We start from the raw sequence: 15,283 nt of genomic DNA, 5'->3' as shown, positions 1-15,283 counted from the left end.
CTCAGAAACCCTATACAGGGTAGCTATGAGTTGGAACTGACTGGATGACACTTAGCAGCATTCTGCTTTGAGAATCAGAGGGATGAAGAAGTACTTACATTTGACAGTGAGCTGCCGTCAGTACCCAATTTTCTTTGATCAAAGCTCCTGCACAGACTTCAGTCCCTTTGAGGAGAGTCATGTAGCGTCTTGAATGAGGTGCCACTTCATGTCCTCCTATGATTCCCACCAAGGGCTCTGAAAAAACTGAAAGCGATTTGGAGTGAAATCTTACATTTTATGCCTTATCCTGAGAAAAGTTTGGATCTAGTGAATAGATGCAAGCTGAGTATACATACTCCATACAAGGAGAAGACCACAGTGATGTAGACAAGCCAAGTGCCAGGCTGGTGCTTATCCTATAGCTGTCTACTATTATTCCCTGGCAATATGATCAATTTAGTACTCAGTTTTGGGGTTGACTATTACTATTGTTGCTTAGTGCCGTTGAATTGATTCTGAGCCACAGTGGCTCTGTATATGGCTTCCGAGGAGTGGCTGGTGAGTTTGAACTGCCGACCTTGCAGTTCAAACAGATGTTGCAGTCCAGTGCCACACATTAGACTTTTAAATGATTTTTTTCTGTCACATATCTAATTTGATTCTCTCACTTTTAGAATGGATAAAGTAACAATATGCAGTATTTATCTGAGATAAATATACAGAGATACCTCTCTTTTTGAGCAATCCTTTTCAAACTTTGGTTATAGTGATTGTGTGTCATTGAGTCGTTGTGACTCATAATGACCCTGTATAGGGTTTCTGTGACTATATATCTTTATGGGAGTGGAAAGCGTCATCTTTCTCCCTTGGAGCATCTGGTAGATTGGAATTGCTGACCTTGTGGTTAGAAGTCCAACTTGTTACCCAATCTACTACCAGGGCGTCATTTTCAAATGTTAGTGTCATAATAATTACCCAGACTGCTTACTTAAAATGCAGGATTCCTAGGCCCTTGACTCTGTGAGGGGGAATGTGGGAACCGTCATTTAAAAGAAACACTTCTACTGGTTCTGATGCAGATGGTCCCCAGGGCGGTTGTGGAAGAGCAGTGGTTGATTCTAGTTTTGGTCCCTATGGAATGGCATTACCAGCAGAGGGCATTCTGTTGTTGCTGGTTGCTGTTGAGTTAGTTCGGACTCATGGCCTCCCCATGTGTACATGGTAGAACTGCTCCGGTTTCAATGGCTGCGACCTTTGGGAAGCAGATAGCCAAGGCTTACTTCTGAGTTTCTTTGTGGTTAGTAGCCCAGCACTTAACCATTTGCTCCCCTCAGGGACTCCAGAGGACATGCCACAGGATAAGCTAGTGGTTTGCTCTGCAGTATGGGTAGAGTGTGTGGAGGGCAGTGTGATCAAACATTAGAGGGGTGGTGGTGGTGGGCAGGGCTGCAGCCTTCTTGTAGGACACTCAGGACTTAGCTCTGGTTCACAAACTTGACTTTGTCACTTTTAGTTTGCATGGGGATGAATTCTTCACCCTTTCTTTGATTCAGAGGTCATGGTATTGAGAACCTCCTTGGACTGTCTAGATGAGAAAACTTCTTATCAGTAAAATATTCATTGAAAAGGTGTCTTCACCTAGTTGTTGCTAAGTGCTGTGGAGTCAGGTCCAACTCACAGCTACTCTGAGAAAAGGAAAGCACCTCCAGCATCCTCAGTCACTACCCAGGTGTTTGGAAACAGAAGGCTCAAAGGGGAGACTGAGTCTTTGGGCTTCTCTCTCCTTCTATTCAGGTTTATAATACATTTACCAAGTTTAAGGCTGACTAGCTTGCTGGATGAGGATATGTAATCACAATGTTCTCTTGCCTTATTGACTGCTCTGACCAATGAAGTGTGTTTGTGAGGTGAATCCTGGAGACAGGGATGTTGTCTGGTGTGGCTGGAGAACTCCTATTTTCCCCCTTATTTTTATTGGTTTATAATGAAGCCTGGTCTTTGGTTTGATGACTGCTGAATTAGTCCAGCATTGGACATGGATTTAGCTTTATTATTGCTGTTGTTGTTAAATGCTTTTGAGTCAGTTCTGAGTCATAGTGACCCTGTGTAATGTTTCCAAGGAGCAGCTGGTGTGCTTGAATTGCTGATCTTATGATTAGCATTCCAGTGGTTATTCTATAGCACCACACCAGAGCACCAACTTTCATTATAAGCCAATACAGTGCTGCACCTTGTAAATAGTAAAGTTTTAGATTTTTCATGATTTTTACCTATTTTAATATTTCCCCTTATTTGTTATATTTTTTAGAGAGTGTGAGGCAAGGCGACCCCTTGTGTGCCAGAATGGATTGTGTTCCATAGGATTTCCCATGGCTGATTTTTAGAAGTAGATCACTGTGAGTCAGAAGTGACTCGATGGCATTAACAACAACAATAACAACAACAGCAACTTTTGCATGACTGCTGTTACAGCAAGAAGCCCTACTGGTGCATTGGTTAAGAGCTCAGCTGCTAACAAGGAGAGGTAGGCTGTTCAACCCCACCAACTCTTTTGTGGGAGAAAGAACTGACAATCTGTTCCTGTAAAGTTTACAGCATGGGAAACCTTCTGGTTTACAGCTCTACTCTATCTTATAGGCAACCACTAAAGCCAGTGAAGATGAAATAGAAGAATTCTACCAACTTCTTCAATCGGAAATCGATCAAACATACAATCAAGATGTATTGATCATTACTGGTGATTGGAATGCAAAGGTTGGGAGAAAAGAGGAAGGATCAATAGTTGGAAAATATGGCCTTGGTGATAGAAATGATGCTGGAGAACGCATGATAGAATTCTGCAAAAACAATGATTTGTTCATTTCAAATACCTTCTTTAGACAGCATAACACATGGACCTCACCAAATGGAATACATAGAAATCAAATTGACTACCTCTGCGGAACGAGATGATGAAAAAGCTCCATATCATCAGTCAAAACAAGTACAGGCGCAGATTGTGGAACAGACCAACAATTACTCATATGCAAATTCAAACTGAAGCTGAAGAAAATGAAAACAAGTCCAGGAGAGCCAAAATATGACCTTGAATATACCTCACCTGAATTTAGAGATCATCTGAAGAACAGAATTGATACATTAAACACTAAAGACTGAAGATCAGAAGTGTTGTGGGATGACATAAAAAGCATCATACACGAAGAAACCAAAAAGTCATTAAGAAGACAAGAATGAAGGAGAAGGTCAAAATGGATGTCAGAAGAGACATTGAAACTTGCTCTCCAGCGTAGAGTTGCTAAAGCAAATGTAAGAAGTGAGGAGTTCCAAGAGCTGAACAGAACATTTCAAAAAGATCAGCTAGAGAAGATAAAGCCAAATATTACAACAAAATGTATAAAGATCTGGAATCAGAAAACCAAAAAGGAAGAACACGCTCAGCATTTCTCAAGCTGGGGGAAGTGGAAAAAAAAATTCAAGCCTCAACTTTCGTTATTGAAAGATTCTCTGGACAAATTATTGAATAATGCAGGGAGTATCAAGAGAAGATAGAAGGAATACACAGAGTCACTGTACCAAAAGGAAATGGTTAATGTTCAGCCATTTCAAGAGGTAGCATATGATCAACAGCCAATGATACTAAAGGAAAAAGTCCAAGGTGCATTGAAGGAATTGGCAAAGAACAAGGCACCAGGAATTGATGGAATAAAAACTGAAATCTTTCAAGAAAGTGAGGCAACACAGGAGGCACCCACTCATCTCTGCCAAGAAATTTGGAAGACAACTATCTGGCCGATTGATTGGAAGACATCCATATTTGTGTCCATTCCAAAGAGAGGTGACCCAATGGAATGTAGAAATCATCAGACAATCTCTTTGATATCCCATGCGAGTAAAGTTTTACTAAATGTAATACAGAAATGGCTGCAAGCATACAAGTCGGATTCAGAAGAGGCCGTGGAATGAGGGATATCATTGCTGATGTCTAATGGTTCTTGGCTGAAAGCAGAGAATACCAGAATGATGTTTACCTGTGCTTTGTTGACTATGCAAAGTCTTTCGATTGTGTGGATCATGACAAGCTATGGACAACTTTGTGAAGTATGAGTATTCCAGAACACTTAATTTTGCTCATGAGGAATCTGTATGTGGACCAAGAAGCAATTGTTGGAACAGAACATGGGAAGACTGAATATTTTAAAATTAAGAAAGGTGTGCGACAAGGTTATATTCTTTCACCATACTTATTCAACCTATATGCTGAGCAAATAATCCAAGAAGCTGGGTTCTATGAAGAAAAACGTGGCATCAGGATTGGAAGGAGACTCATGAACAAACTGTGATATACAGATGATACAACCTTGCTTGCTGAAAGTGAAGAGGACTTAAAACATTTACTGATGCAGATCAAAGGGCACAGCCTTCAGTATGGATTACATCTCAATGTCAAGAAAACAAATATCCTCACCACTGGACCAATAAACAACATTCTTGTCAATGGAGAAAAGATTTAATTTGTCAAGGACTTCATTCTTCTTGGATCAACTATCAACACTCATGGAAGCAGCGGTCAAGAAATCAAACGACGCATTGCATTAGGCAAATCTGCTGCACAAGACCTTTTTAAAGTGTTGAAGAGCAAAGGTGTCAGCTTGAGGACTAAGGTGCACCTGACTCAAGCCATGGTATTTTCAATAATCTCATATGCATGAGAAAGCTGGACAGTGAATAAAGAAGACCATAGAAGAATTGATGCTTTTGAGTTATGGTGTTGGAGAAGAATATTGAAAGTACCATTGGCTGCCAAAAGAACAACTAGATCTGTTTTGGAAGACGTGCAGTCAGAATGCTCCTTGGAGACCAAGATGGCCAAACTTCATCTCTCATACTTTGGGCATATTGTGAGGAGGGAGCAGTCACTGGAGAAGGATATCATGTTTGGTAAGATGGAGGGTCAGAGAAAAAAAGGAAGACCCCCGACGAGATGGATTGGCCAAGTGGCAGCATCAATGGACTGAAGCGTGGCAACAGTAGCAAGGTTGGCCCAGGATCGGGTAGTGTTTCATTCTTCTATGGGACGATACTGACTCGGTGGCACATAACAACAATGACATATGCATGTGAAAGCTGGACAGTGAATAAGTACGATGGTAGAAGAAAAGATGCTTTTGAGTTATGGTGTTGGAGGAGAATATTGAACGTGCCATGGGCTGTCAAAGAACCAACAGATCTGTGTTGGAAGAAGTGCAGCCAGAGTGCTCCTTGGAGGCCAGGATGGCCAAACTTTGTCTCTCATACTTTGGACATATTGTCAGGAAGGACCAGCTGGAGAAGGATATCATGTTTGATAAAGTGGAGGGTCAGAGAAAAAGAGGAAGAACCCCAGGAGATGTATTGGCAAAGTGGCAACATCAATGGGCTCAAGTGTGGCAACAGTAGTGAGGTTGGCCCAGGACCAGGCAGTGTTTCGTTCTGTTGTACATAGGGTCGCTATGAGTCGGTACTGACTTGATGGCACCTAACAACAACAGCAACAGCAACAATAAGAATTGACTGAACAACACAAAACAACAACAAAACAATTAAAAATGAACAAAGATGAAGTCAAAGATAAAATGCAAGTCTTGTCCTCAAAGAGCTGAGTAGTAAGTAGATACAACGAGCATAGTTTTACACAGATGCACAAATTATCACAAAGTTAAGTTAGTATATATGCCATCCTGAGAAGGTGTGAATGAGAAATTATAGGAGTACAGAGAAGCAACATATTCTATTGACAGACAGGTTGGGAAGTTTTTATGAAGAAGTTAGGTTTCTTTTTAACCCATGAAGGAGATTGAAAAATATGCAAAATTTCAAGAAGTAGGGGCTGAAGAAACTTCAGATTTAGATATGATGTAAGTAAAAGGCAACATGGTTGGGGATTATGAGAAGTAAATTGCCAACAGAGTACTGCTAATGGAGCCTAACAATTCATGTTGAAATGCCTTTTGAGATCCAGACTTGATCTTGGAGATAGTCTTTAAAATGATAACTATTCATAAAATGATTTTTTGACTATAACATACATTTTACTTTTATTGTGCTAAAATATATATAACAAAATTTATCATTTTATCAATTTTTAAGTGTATAAAACAGTGGAACTGTGGGTTTTTGTGCTGGACTGCAAGGTCAGTTTGAACCAAAGACTTGTTTCAAACTCATCAGCCACTGCTCAGAAACCCTATACAGTGTCACTATGAGTCAGAACTGACTCCACAGCACTTAACAACCTCCATATAGTATTGTCACCACTATTCATTTCCAAATGTTTTCATCACCCCAAACAGAAACTTCATATCCATTAAGCAATAACTCCTCATGTCCTTTCCCCCATCCCATGGTAACCACTAATCTACTTCCTGTCTATGTATTTATTTGTCTATTCTAGATATTTCAGATAAATGAAATTATATAGTATTTGTCATTTGGGGTCTGATGTCACTCAGCATGATGTTTTTAAGGTTCAGCCCTGTTGTAGCATGTATCAGAAGCTCATTTAATTTTTTTCATTTCTTTTTTTGTCTGAATAATTATTCATGGAATGTTTATACCATATTTTGTTTTTCATTCATCAGTTGATGGACACTTGGGTTGTTTCCAGATTTTGACTATTGTGAACAGTGCAGCAATGAACATTTAGGTACAAATATCTGTTTGTATTCTTGATTTCAATTCTTTTGGGTATGCATCTAAGATGGTATTTCTGGGCTATATAGTGTGGTGCTGTATGATCAGCACTGGACTGCGAACCACAAGGTCAGTGGTTCAAACTCACCATTTGCTTCTCAGAAACCCTGGACAGGATCGTTGTTAGTCAGAATCAACTTGATGACACTTAACAACAACATCATAGTAATTCTATATGGCGTGGTGCTGTAGGATCGATCAGCACTGAACTGTGAACCACAAGGATGGCAGTTCAAACCCATTAGTTGTTCCTCAGAAACCCTATACAGGGTCGCTATGAGTCGGTATTGACTTGAGGGCACTTAACAACAACAACAACACAGTAATCCTATTTTTTTAATTTTTAAGAAACTACCAAACAGTTATCAAAGTGATTGTATTAAAGCCCTAACTCAAGTTTTTCCTACTGCTTTAGTTGTTCAGGTTAAGTTTATGTCCCTATCAACTACAATTTTCCATGATCTCTTTTGGATAATAGCATTTTGAATTTAAGAAGAAATTTTCTTCTTTAAGAAATCAAAGCACATTTAATATAACATCTATCTCCTATCCCTGGAAGGTATAAAGTGCCAGGCAATAATAGTCTCTTCTCTTAAAGTTCGAGAAAGAAAAAGATAAAAGATTTACCCAATTTCAACACAAGGCAGATGGGCAGGATCCCAGTCTTCTGATCCTGTCCATCACAGACTGTAAACTTCGTACTAGTGGCAGGCTAGATTGTTCCAGCCTCAGCTTTGAGACTGTATTCTTGACCATGATGATTTCATAATACTCCATTGTGAAATTATTATTTGGAATAAATGATGGCTTAGTAACATATTTAGAAAAATCAAGTACAGCAACATTAATAATGAAAACATCTATGCTATTCCTATTAATAGTATAAGACACTGGCTCTAATATTTACTATATTGCTAGGTGGTACTGGTTTTCTGGTGTATAGATAAGAAAGATGAAATTTAGATAGGATAATTAATCCACCCAAGCTCACACAAGTAGTAAATGGTAAAGCAGGGCTTTAACCCGGTTTCATATAATGCAAACTCATATTCTCTCCATTGCGAAGCCCTCTTTTTCTAAAGCAATGGTTCTTTACCTTTTAAAAAATTTGAAATGCAGAACCACTTGAGAGTCTGATGAAGTACAGATACACATATGCATATACACATATACAAACCTTTACATCTAGTTTTGGGAGGTTCACAAACTTTCTGAGCTTATAGGAACTTCTGAGGAGCAGCTGGTAGTTTTGCACCACACTGACATTGTGGTTAGCAGTTTGTAGATTCCTACACAAGGTCACTGAGTTCAAAGACATGATCTCTAGTTATGAACCCCAGCTTGCTAGCTGATGACCTTAGTCAATTTACTTAAACTTTCTATTCCTTGGTTTCCTCATCTGTAAAATGGGGCTGGTAAAAATAGCATATACATAAAGAGATTGAGGAGTCCTGATAGGGTAGTGGATCATGAGCTGGGCTGCTAACCACAAGGTCAGCAATTTAATACGTGTCTGATGCTTGTTGTTGTTAAGTGCCTTCGAGTCGATTCTGACCCATAACGACCCTATATAGGGTTTCTGAGGAGCAGCAGGATGTCTGGTGCTTAGGATAGTGTTATTCTTAGTGGAAAGTTTTATGAAAATTTGGCAAATATGTATTAATATATAATATTAATAATAATGTGTATATAGTATTAATTATATTATGTTTCACTTGATTAGTTTATACTGATACTGTTTTCTTTACCACCCTCACCATTAGAAACAGACATATTCACAAACACATTCTAAGACCAAAAGTTTTAAGATTTATTGTAGATTACTCAACTTGTATGAGTGGGAGGGGGAGGTCCTGCTAATAAATCTATGCATCCCCAATTTAATAACTTTGCCAGCTTTTCACTTAGAGGTTTTACTCTGAAGAGCTGGCCTGAATTTATGAGATCCATTAGCTATATATAGCTCATATTTCATATTTGTACTACAACCAGGTAGGTACATTTTTTTCTTAAAAAGCTAACATGCCAATATGCCTTTTAGATAATAAAGACAAATGGCAACATTAAAAATGATTATAAATAAAATTAGGAATTTTTTCCTTTTTACATAATATTAGACATAAACTAATATAGAATTCCACTTTCTCATGAGCAAAACTGAAAAGCATATGGAAATATGTCTTACCTCCAGGAATTAGAAGGAGAAAGAGAGCAGCAGGGGGGATTTTCATGGCTTCTGTTATGCACATGTGGATACCATATATTTTCAGGTATTGGCATTACTAATATATAATGATACACAAAGGATGTGGTTTTTTTCTTTTGCTTTCTCATCTGTACTGTTAAAGATTTTGACATTTTATTACTGGAAAGTATAAATATTTTAGCTATGGTGTGGTTACTTATTTATTTCACAGATGCGGTCATTACTTTCTGGGTGAAACATCTTCTATCTGAAAGAGTGTATGTGAAGCCACTGAGACTGTAGTCATTAAAACGAAACAAAAAATTGCTCTTCTTTTGACAATGTTCTCACTTTCCCAGAAAAGTTCACTTTAAAAGTTGAGAGTTCAAGTCTATATCAGAATTTGTTTTGAAACCATTATCTTTAACTTATTCTAGTTAGTTGCTAAAATCATGTGGGAGCCATATTTGACTTCCTCTGGCTTCAAAGGGGTATAAAGAGAATCAAACTCACAATCAGCCCAAGGCTGATTCCTATGAAGTGGAGGTCAGACGTGCTTCTGCCCTGCAACCTTCCTTTCCCTCTTCTCACACCAACCATCCGTCCCACAGCACTCTCTGCTTCACATCTGGGTTTGATAATCCATTGCAATGGATACACAAAACTCAACAATACTCATGATTATGGGAGTAATAGGGAAGTGACCAAAGTACAATTCAGGATCAAAACCAACTCAGGATGCACCAGTTCTCCAATCAGGAATGGCTCTTGTTTGCCATACTGCAGGCACACCTCACTCTTGTTTTCAGCTTCTCAGCCATGTAGTCCCTTGGCCTCTGCCCTACACAAGCACTTGTTATAAAGTTATTTTAGCCAGTCTGTGAATGCCCAAAGGACACATTCTTCAAGCCATTCTCCTGCCCACAGGCACTCAGCTTTACTTAGTCCATAGGCCTAGAGGTTGAAGCTGCTCTGTCTCTCCATGCCACTGCCTCTAAAGTTGCTGCCATCACCTCTGCCATCACAGTTTCTCTAGGTAGTGATCTCATGTGCTCTTACTTCTTGATGGACCTGGGATCTTCCATCTCTGCTTCTGAGATGGCTCCTTTTGAACCTAACTGGAGGAGAAAACAAACCAATCCCAGGCTTGGAGTCCTATGCCTTATTTGCATGGTCCCACTCAATCACTTGGGTAGTAAGAAAGACTTTGGATAGAAAAGCCATATCAACTTAATTCAAGGCACCACACTAGTAAGGAAAGGAACAGAGAGATATTGAATATATTTATTGTTGAGAGCCCTAGATAATATCATTGAGGAAAACCGAAGTTAGATTCTTAATTCATAACATGCAGTTGTAAAAGCACTAAGAGAAAATACAGATGAATATTTATATAAACATAAACAGTGAAGAATATTTTAAAATATGACTTCAAGGGTCAAAATTATAAAGGAAAAGATTGATAGATTCAATTATGATGAAATGAAAACTTCTGTACTTTAAAATATCAAACATAAAACCAAATTGGAAATATTTTCCATGTATCTGGCACAAGTGGATTTTTTAAAAATAAAGGAATAGAAAAAGATGAACACTTAAAGAGCAGTGGTCAGAAGATTTGGACACTTAACAAAAGAAGAAATGAAAATGGACACTATATTTCCATTTTACAGAGTGATTTATAAGCAACAGTGTACGAGCTTAACAATAATAAAAAAAATGCAATGTAAAACAAGTACTCATTTCACCTTTCAAATTGTGAAAGATAGAAAAATACTTTCTATTGGAAATTTTTATATGTTGATGATATTTCAACTACTATTTATCTTTTCAAGAATACCTGTAAAGAGCTATTCATTTTTGCAGTCTTTGGCTCAACAAGTTTTGCCTATAATTGAAAAAAACAACAACAAACTACAACCTAATTAAAAAGTGAGCAAAGTACTTACATAGACATTTCATCAAAGAATCTATGCAAATGGCCAATACATTGTTTATCATTGGACATTGTTGTTGTTGTTAAGCAGTGTTGAGTCAGTTCCTACTGTATAGGGTTTCCAAAGCTTTAAATCTTTTTGGAGCAGAAAGCCTCATCTTTCTCTCGTGGAACAGCTGGTGGACTTGAACCACGTTAGCCATTGTTGTTGTTAAGTGCAGTTGAGTCAGTTTTGACTCATAGTAACTCTGTGCAGTGTTTCCAAGGAGTGGCTTGCGGATTTGAACCACCAACCTTTTGGTTCAAACCAACCTTGTGGTCCAGTGCTTATCTTACAGTGCCACATCATTGTTGTTAAGTGCTTTCATGTTGGTTAGATTCATAGCGACCCTTTATAGGATTTCAGAGAAGCATCAAACCACAATGAGATAACACGTCAGTTCACTAGAGTGGATATTACAGTAAAACGTGTTAGAACAGGAACTCTGGGATTGCCTTATTTTTCCAGGTTTTGCAAGTTTTCTGCCCTTGACCAGGTGTTTAATCCCTTTTCTATTTCTCTCTATTAAGAATCCTATCTCATAAGCACCCAGTAAGTTTTCCTTCTCTGGCAGTTTTCTGTTTTTACACAGTCCCAGCTTTCACAGGTTTAACTGTCGATATGCTGTTTAGTACCGTTGAGTTGGTGCCGACTCATAGTGACCCTGTATAGATAGGGTTTCTGAGGAGCAGCTGCTGGGTTTGAATTGCCAACCTTGTGGTTCACAGTCCAGTGCTGATCCTACAGCAGCACCAACCCAGGAGTCCAATGTACATATAATGGAGTATTATTCAGCTGTAATTAGAATAAGGCTTTATGCCATCGGAATCCTGGTGTGGCACTATGAAATTATCACTCGACTGCTAACTGCAAGATCAGTGGTTCAAATCCACCAGCCACTCCTCAGAAACCCAATACAGGGTCATTATGAGTTGGAATTGACTTGATGGCGCTTAACAACAACAACCACAACACACATGCTACCACATAGATGAGTATTGAAAACATTGTGCTAAGTGAATAATTCAGACTTCAAAGGTCAAATGTATGATTACACTGTTATGAAGTAGAATATAAATAGGCACATCTTTCACAACATTAGGGGCTTGGGAGAGGAGGGAATAAGAAATGAAAAAAAAAATTGGAGGTATATAAAAAGATATTTATCTTTTTGAGAAACAATACCTACAAAGAACTGTTAATTTTTGCAGTAACTTTGGATCAACAAGTTGTGCCTAGGAATTTAAAAAATTCTGATACCCAATTAAGAAATATGTATGCAAATGGCCAATAAGCACATGGAAACACAGTCAGTATCATTAATGCTGTTGAGTCAGTTCCGACTCACAGTGGTCCTGTGTCGGGTTTCTGAGGCTGTAAAGTTTTGCAGAGCAGAAAGTCTCATACATAGTGCAATGAATTAGGCTCAGTGCATTATTGTTTACAATGAGAAAAAAGTTGAAACTAATTTCAATGTCCTTATGAGAGAATAAGTTTCTGTTTGTGAAAGTCATCCACTTGGAGTGTTTTTGAAGTAGCAGCACTAGTAACTAAGACATCATGCTTGGTCATGTAGAGGGTCAGTGAAAAACAAGGAGATCCTCAGTGAGCTAGACTGACACAGTGGCTGCAACAATGCTCTCAAACATTGTAAGGACTGTGAGGATGCACTGTTATACAAGTACATAGGGAGGCTATGAGTCAGAACCAACTTGACAGCACCAAACAACAATAATTTCCTGTTGTTGCTGTAACAAACGACCCTCAATTTAGTGGCTTAGAACAACACAAATTTATTATCTTGTGATTGTGTAGGTCAAAATTCTGACTTGGGTCTCACTGGTTTTAAATTGAGGTATCATCAGCAAGGCTGCCTTCCTTTTCTGGAGGCTCTAGGGAAGAATCAATTTCTTTACCATTTCCCAGTATCTTGAGGTGTCTCTCATCCTTGGCTTATGACTCTCTTCCATCTTCAAAGCAAACAATATCCAGCCCAGTCTTTCTTACATATAGAATGCAGACACTGGCTCTTTGGCCTCATTATTCCACTTTTAGGGGCTCTTAAGATTACAGGATTCTTATCAGTCCTGGTGTGGCGCTGTGGGTTAATGCGCCAGACTGCAAAGCCATTTGAACTACAAGGTCGGTTGTTCAAGCTCACCAGTCGCTCCTTGGAAACCCTATACAGGGTCACTATAGGTCGGAACTGACTCGACGGCACTTAACAACAACAACAATGATTACATTAAGGAGCTCTGATAGTGTAGTGGTTATGAGTTGGGCTGATAACCACAAGGTCAGCAATTTGAAATTACCAGCCATTCCACAGAAGAAAGAGGAGGCTTTCTGCCCTTGTAAAGATTTGCAGCCTCGGAACCTATGAAGGGTTGCTATAGGTTGGAACTGACTCCACAGCCAACCACTGCCACTGCCATGACTACATTGGACTCATTTGAGTAAGCCAGGATAATCTCCTTATTTTAAGGTAAACTGATAACAGACATAATTCCATATGTAACTTTAATTCTCCTTTTCTAATTCACAGATTCTGGGGATTAGGATGTGGGTTGGAGTCCTGGTGTGGCACTGTAGAATAAGCACTGGATTGCTAACTGCAAGGTAGGTGGTACAAATCCACCAGCCAATCTTTAGAAACTCTATAGAGGGTCACTATGAGTTGGAACCAACTTGACTGTTAAACTAGCACCACCACCTTTGGGGCCCTAATACTGCCTACCACAGTTGTTGTTGTTAGGTGCCATCGAGTCGGTACTGACTCATAGAGACCTTATGCACAGCAGAACGACTCACTGCCCAATCCTGAGCCAACCTCACTACTGTTGCCATACTTGAGTCCATCGATGCTGCCACCTGGCCAATCCATCTCGTTGGGGGTCTTCCTCTTTTTCTCTGACCCTCCATCTTACCAAACATGATATCCTTCTCCCACAATTGTTCCCTCCTGACCACAGTTAGCAAATTCATAGGATAAGCACTGGGCCACAAGGTCGGTTTAAACTGCAAGGTTGATGGTTCAAGCTCACCAGCCACTCCTTGGAAACCCTATACAGGATTGCTACGCGTCAGAACCTACTCAATGACCCTTACCACAACAACATACAGCCGTTAACTAACATGGAAAGTGATCATAAAATATTGCTGTAGCAGACAACGCTTGTGTATCACTACAAATCTTCTTGGTTTTATGGAAGTGCTTAGTCACTTGTTCTTTTCCAGCAACCTCTGTGGAGACCAACTCTGCAAGGACTTCAACTTCTTTAATTTGGCACATGACAGTACCTTGCTTCACTTACACCTTTTGCCTCCCACCCTTCGGTTTCACTACTGCTGCTGCGGTGTGAGACAAAGGGTGATGCAGGAAAGCAGGGAAGTTGATGGCTTTTAGGGAAAACCATTGATCAATAGGAGACAGCATCTAGTAGATAAATTCTTCTCTTCTGATTCCTCCACCTGTCCCCCACAAAGTGTCCTTTGAAGCAGTAATTCTTACAGCAGAGCATCAAGTTATGCTTGATACCCAGAGTTTGCCTGACCAAACATATACCCCTGGGCTGCTGCCTCCCCTGCAACACTTCCTCTTTTCCTTACTCCTGTATATCTAGGATTGCATCCCTAAGGAAGTAGTAGTAAATAAGTTCTGCTCTCTGGGGGACCAAGATAGATGGTTGAGGGTAGACCCACAAAATGGGATTTGTAATCACTCCCTGGTTTGACAGCAATAGGAATTCCACTGCTGGTATTAAGTGGAGAGGTGAAGACACTAGCATGAAGTAGCACACAGTATTTCACTGCTGGGTAATTGGGGTGAGGCATAGGTAGAAGGTGAAAAGGAGGATATGTGGTAGCTGCAGCAGTGGAGACTGTGGCAGTTATGTAGGAGTTATGATCATTACGGGAGCTACAATTTGTGCCACAAGGTTGTATTCTTTTACGGTATTTATTCAACCTGTATGCTGAGCAAATAATCTGAGAAGCTGGGTTATATGAAGAAAAACATGGCATCAGGATTAGAGGAAGACTCATTAACAACCTTGATATGCAAATGATACAACCTTGCTTGCTGAAAGTGAAGAGGACTTAAAACATTTACTGATGAAGATCAAAGAGCACAGTCTTTGGTATGGATTACATCTCATGTAAAGAAAACAAAAATCCTCACCACTGGACCAATAAACAACATTTTTATCAGCGGGGAAAAGATTGAAGTTGTCAAAGACTTCATTCTTGGATCAACTATCAACACTCATGGAAGCAGCAGTCAAGAGATCATACGACGTATTACATTACACAAAAGGCTGCACAAGACCTTTTTAAAGTGTTGAATAGCAAAGATGTCAGCTTGAGGACTAAGGTGCGCCTGACCCAAGCCATGGTATTTTCAATAACCTCA

The 15,283-nt window shown here is 39.4% G+C and overlaps 1 protein-coding gene across 1 annotated transcript in view; it reads right to left on the bottom strand.

The window, feature by feature from the left end:
* Window positions 1-8,942, bottom strand: part of LOC102822155 (granzyme A-like) — a 19,444-nt gene extending 10,502 nt beyond the window's left edge. Inside the window, exons 1-2 of the mRNA XM_006874634.1 lie at window positions 8,897-8,942; window positions 99-246 (exon numbers count right to left, since the gene is read on the bottom strand). Coding sequence (XP_006874696.1) covers window positions 99-246; window positions 8,897-8,942 — 194 coding nt within the window. The remainder of the gene's footprint in view (window positions 1-98; window positions 247-8,896) is intronic.
* Window positions 8,943-15,283: the final 6,341 nt, after the last annotated feature.

This window comes from Chrysochloris asiatica, unplaced genomic scaffold, assembly GCF_000296735.1.
Source record: "Chrysochloris asiatica unplaced genomic scaffold, ChrAsi1.0 scaffold00291, whole genome shotgun sequence".
NCBI lineage: Eukaryota > Metazoa > Chordata > Mammalia > Afrosoricida > Chrysochloridae > Chrysochloris > Chrysochloris asiatica.
Note: the sequence above shows the minus strand (reverse complement) of the source record. Positions and strands in the feature narration are given on the sequence as shown.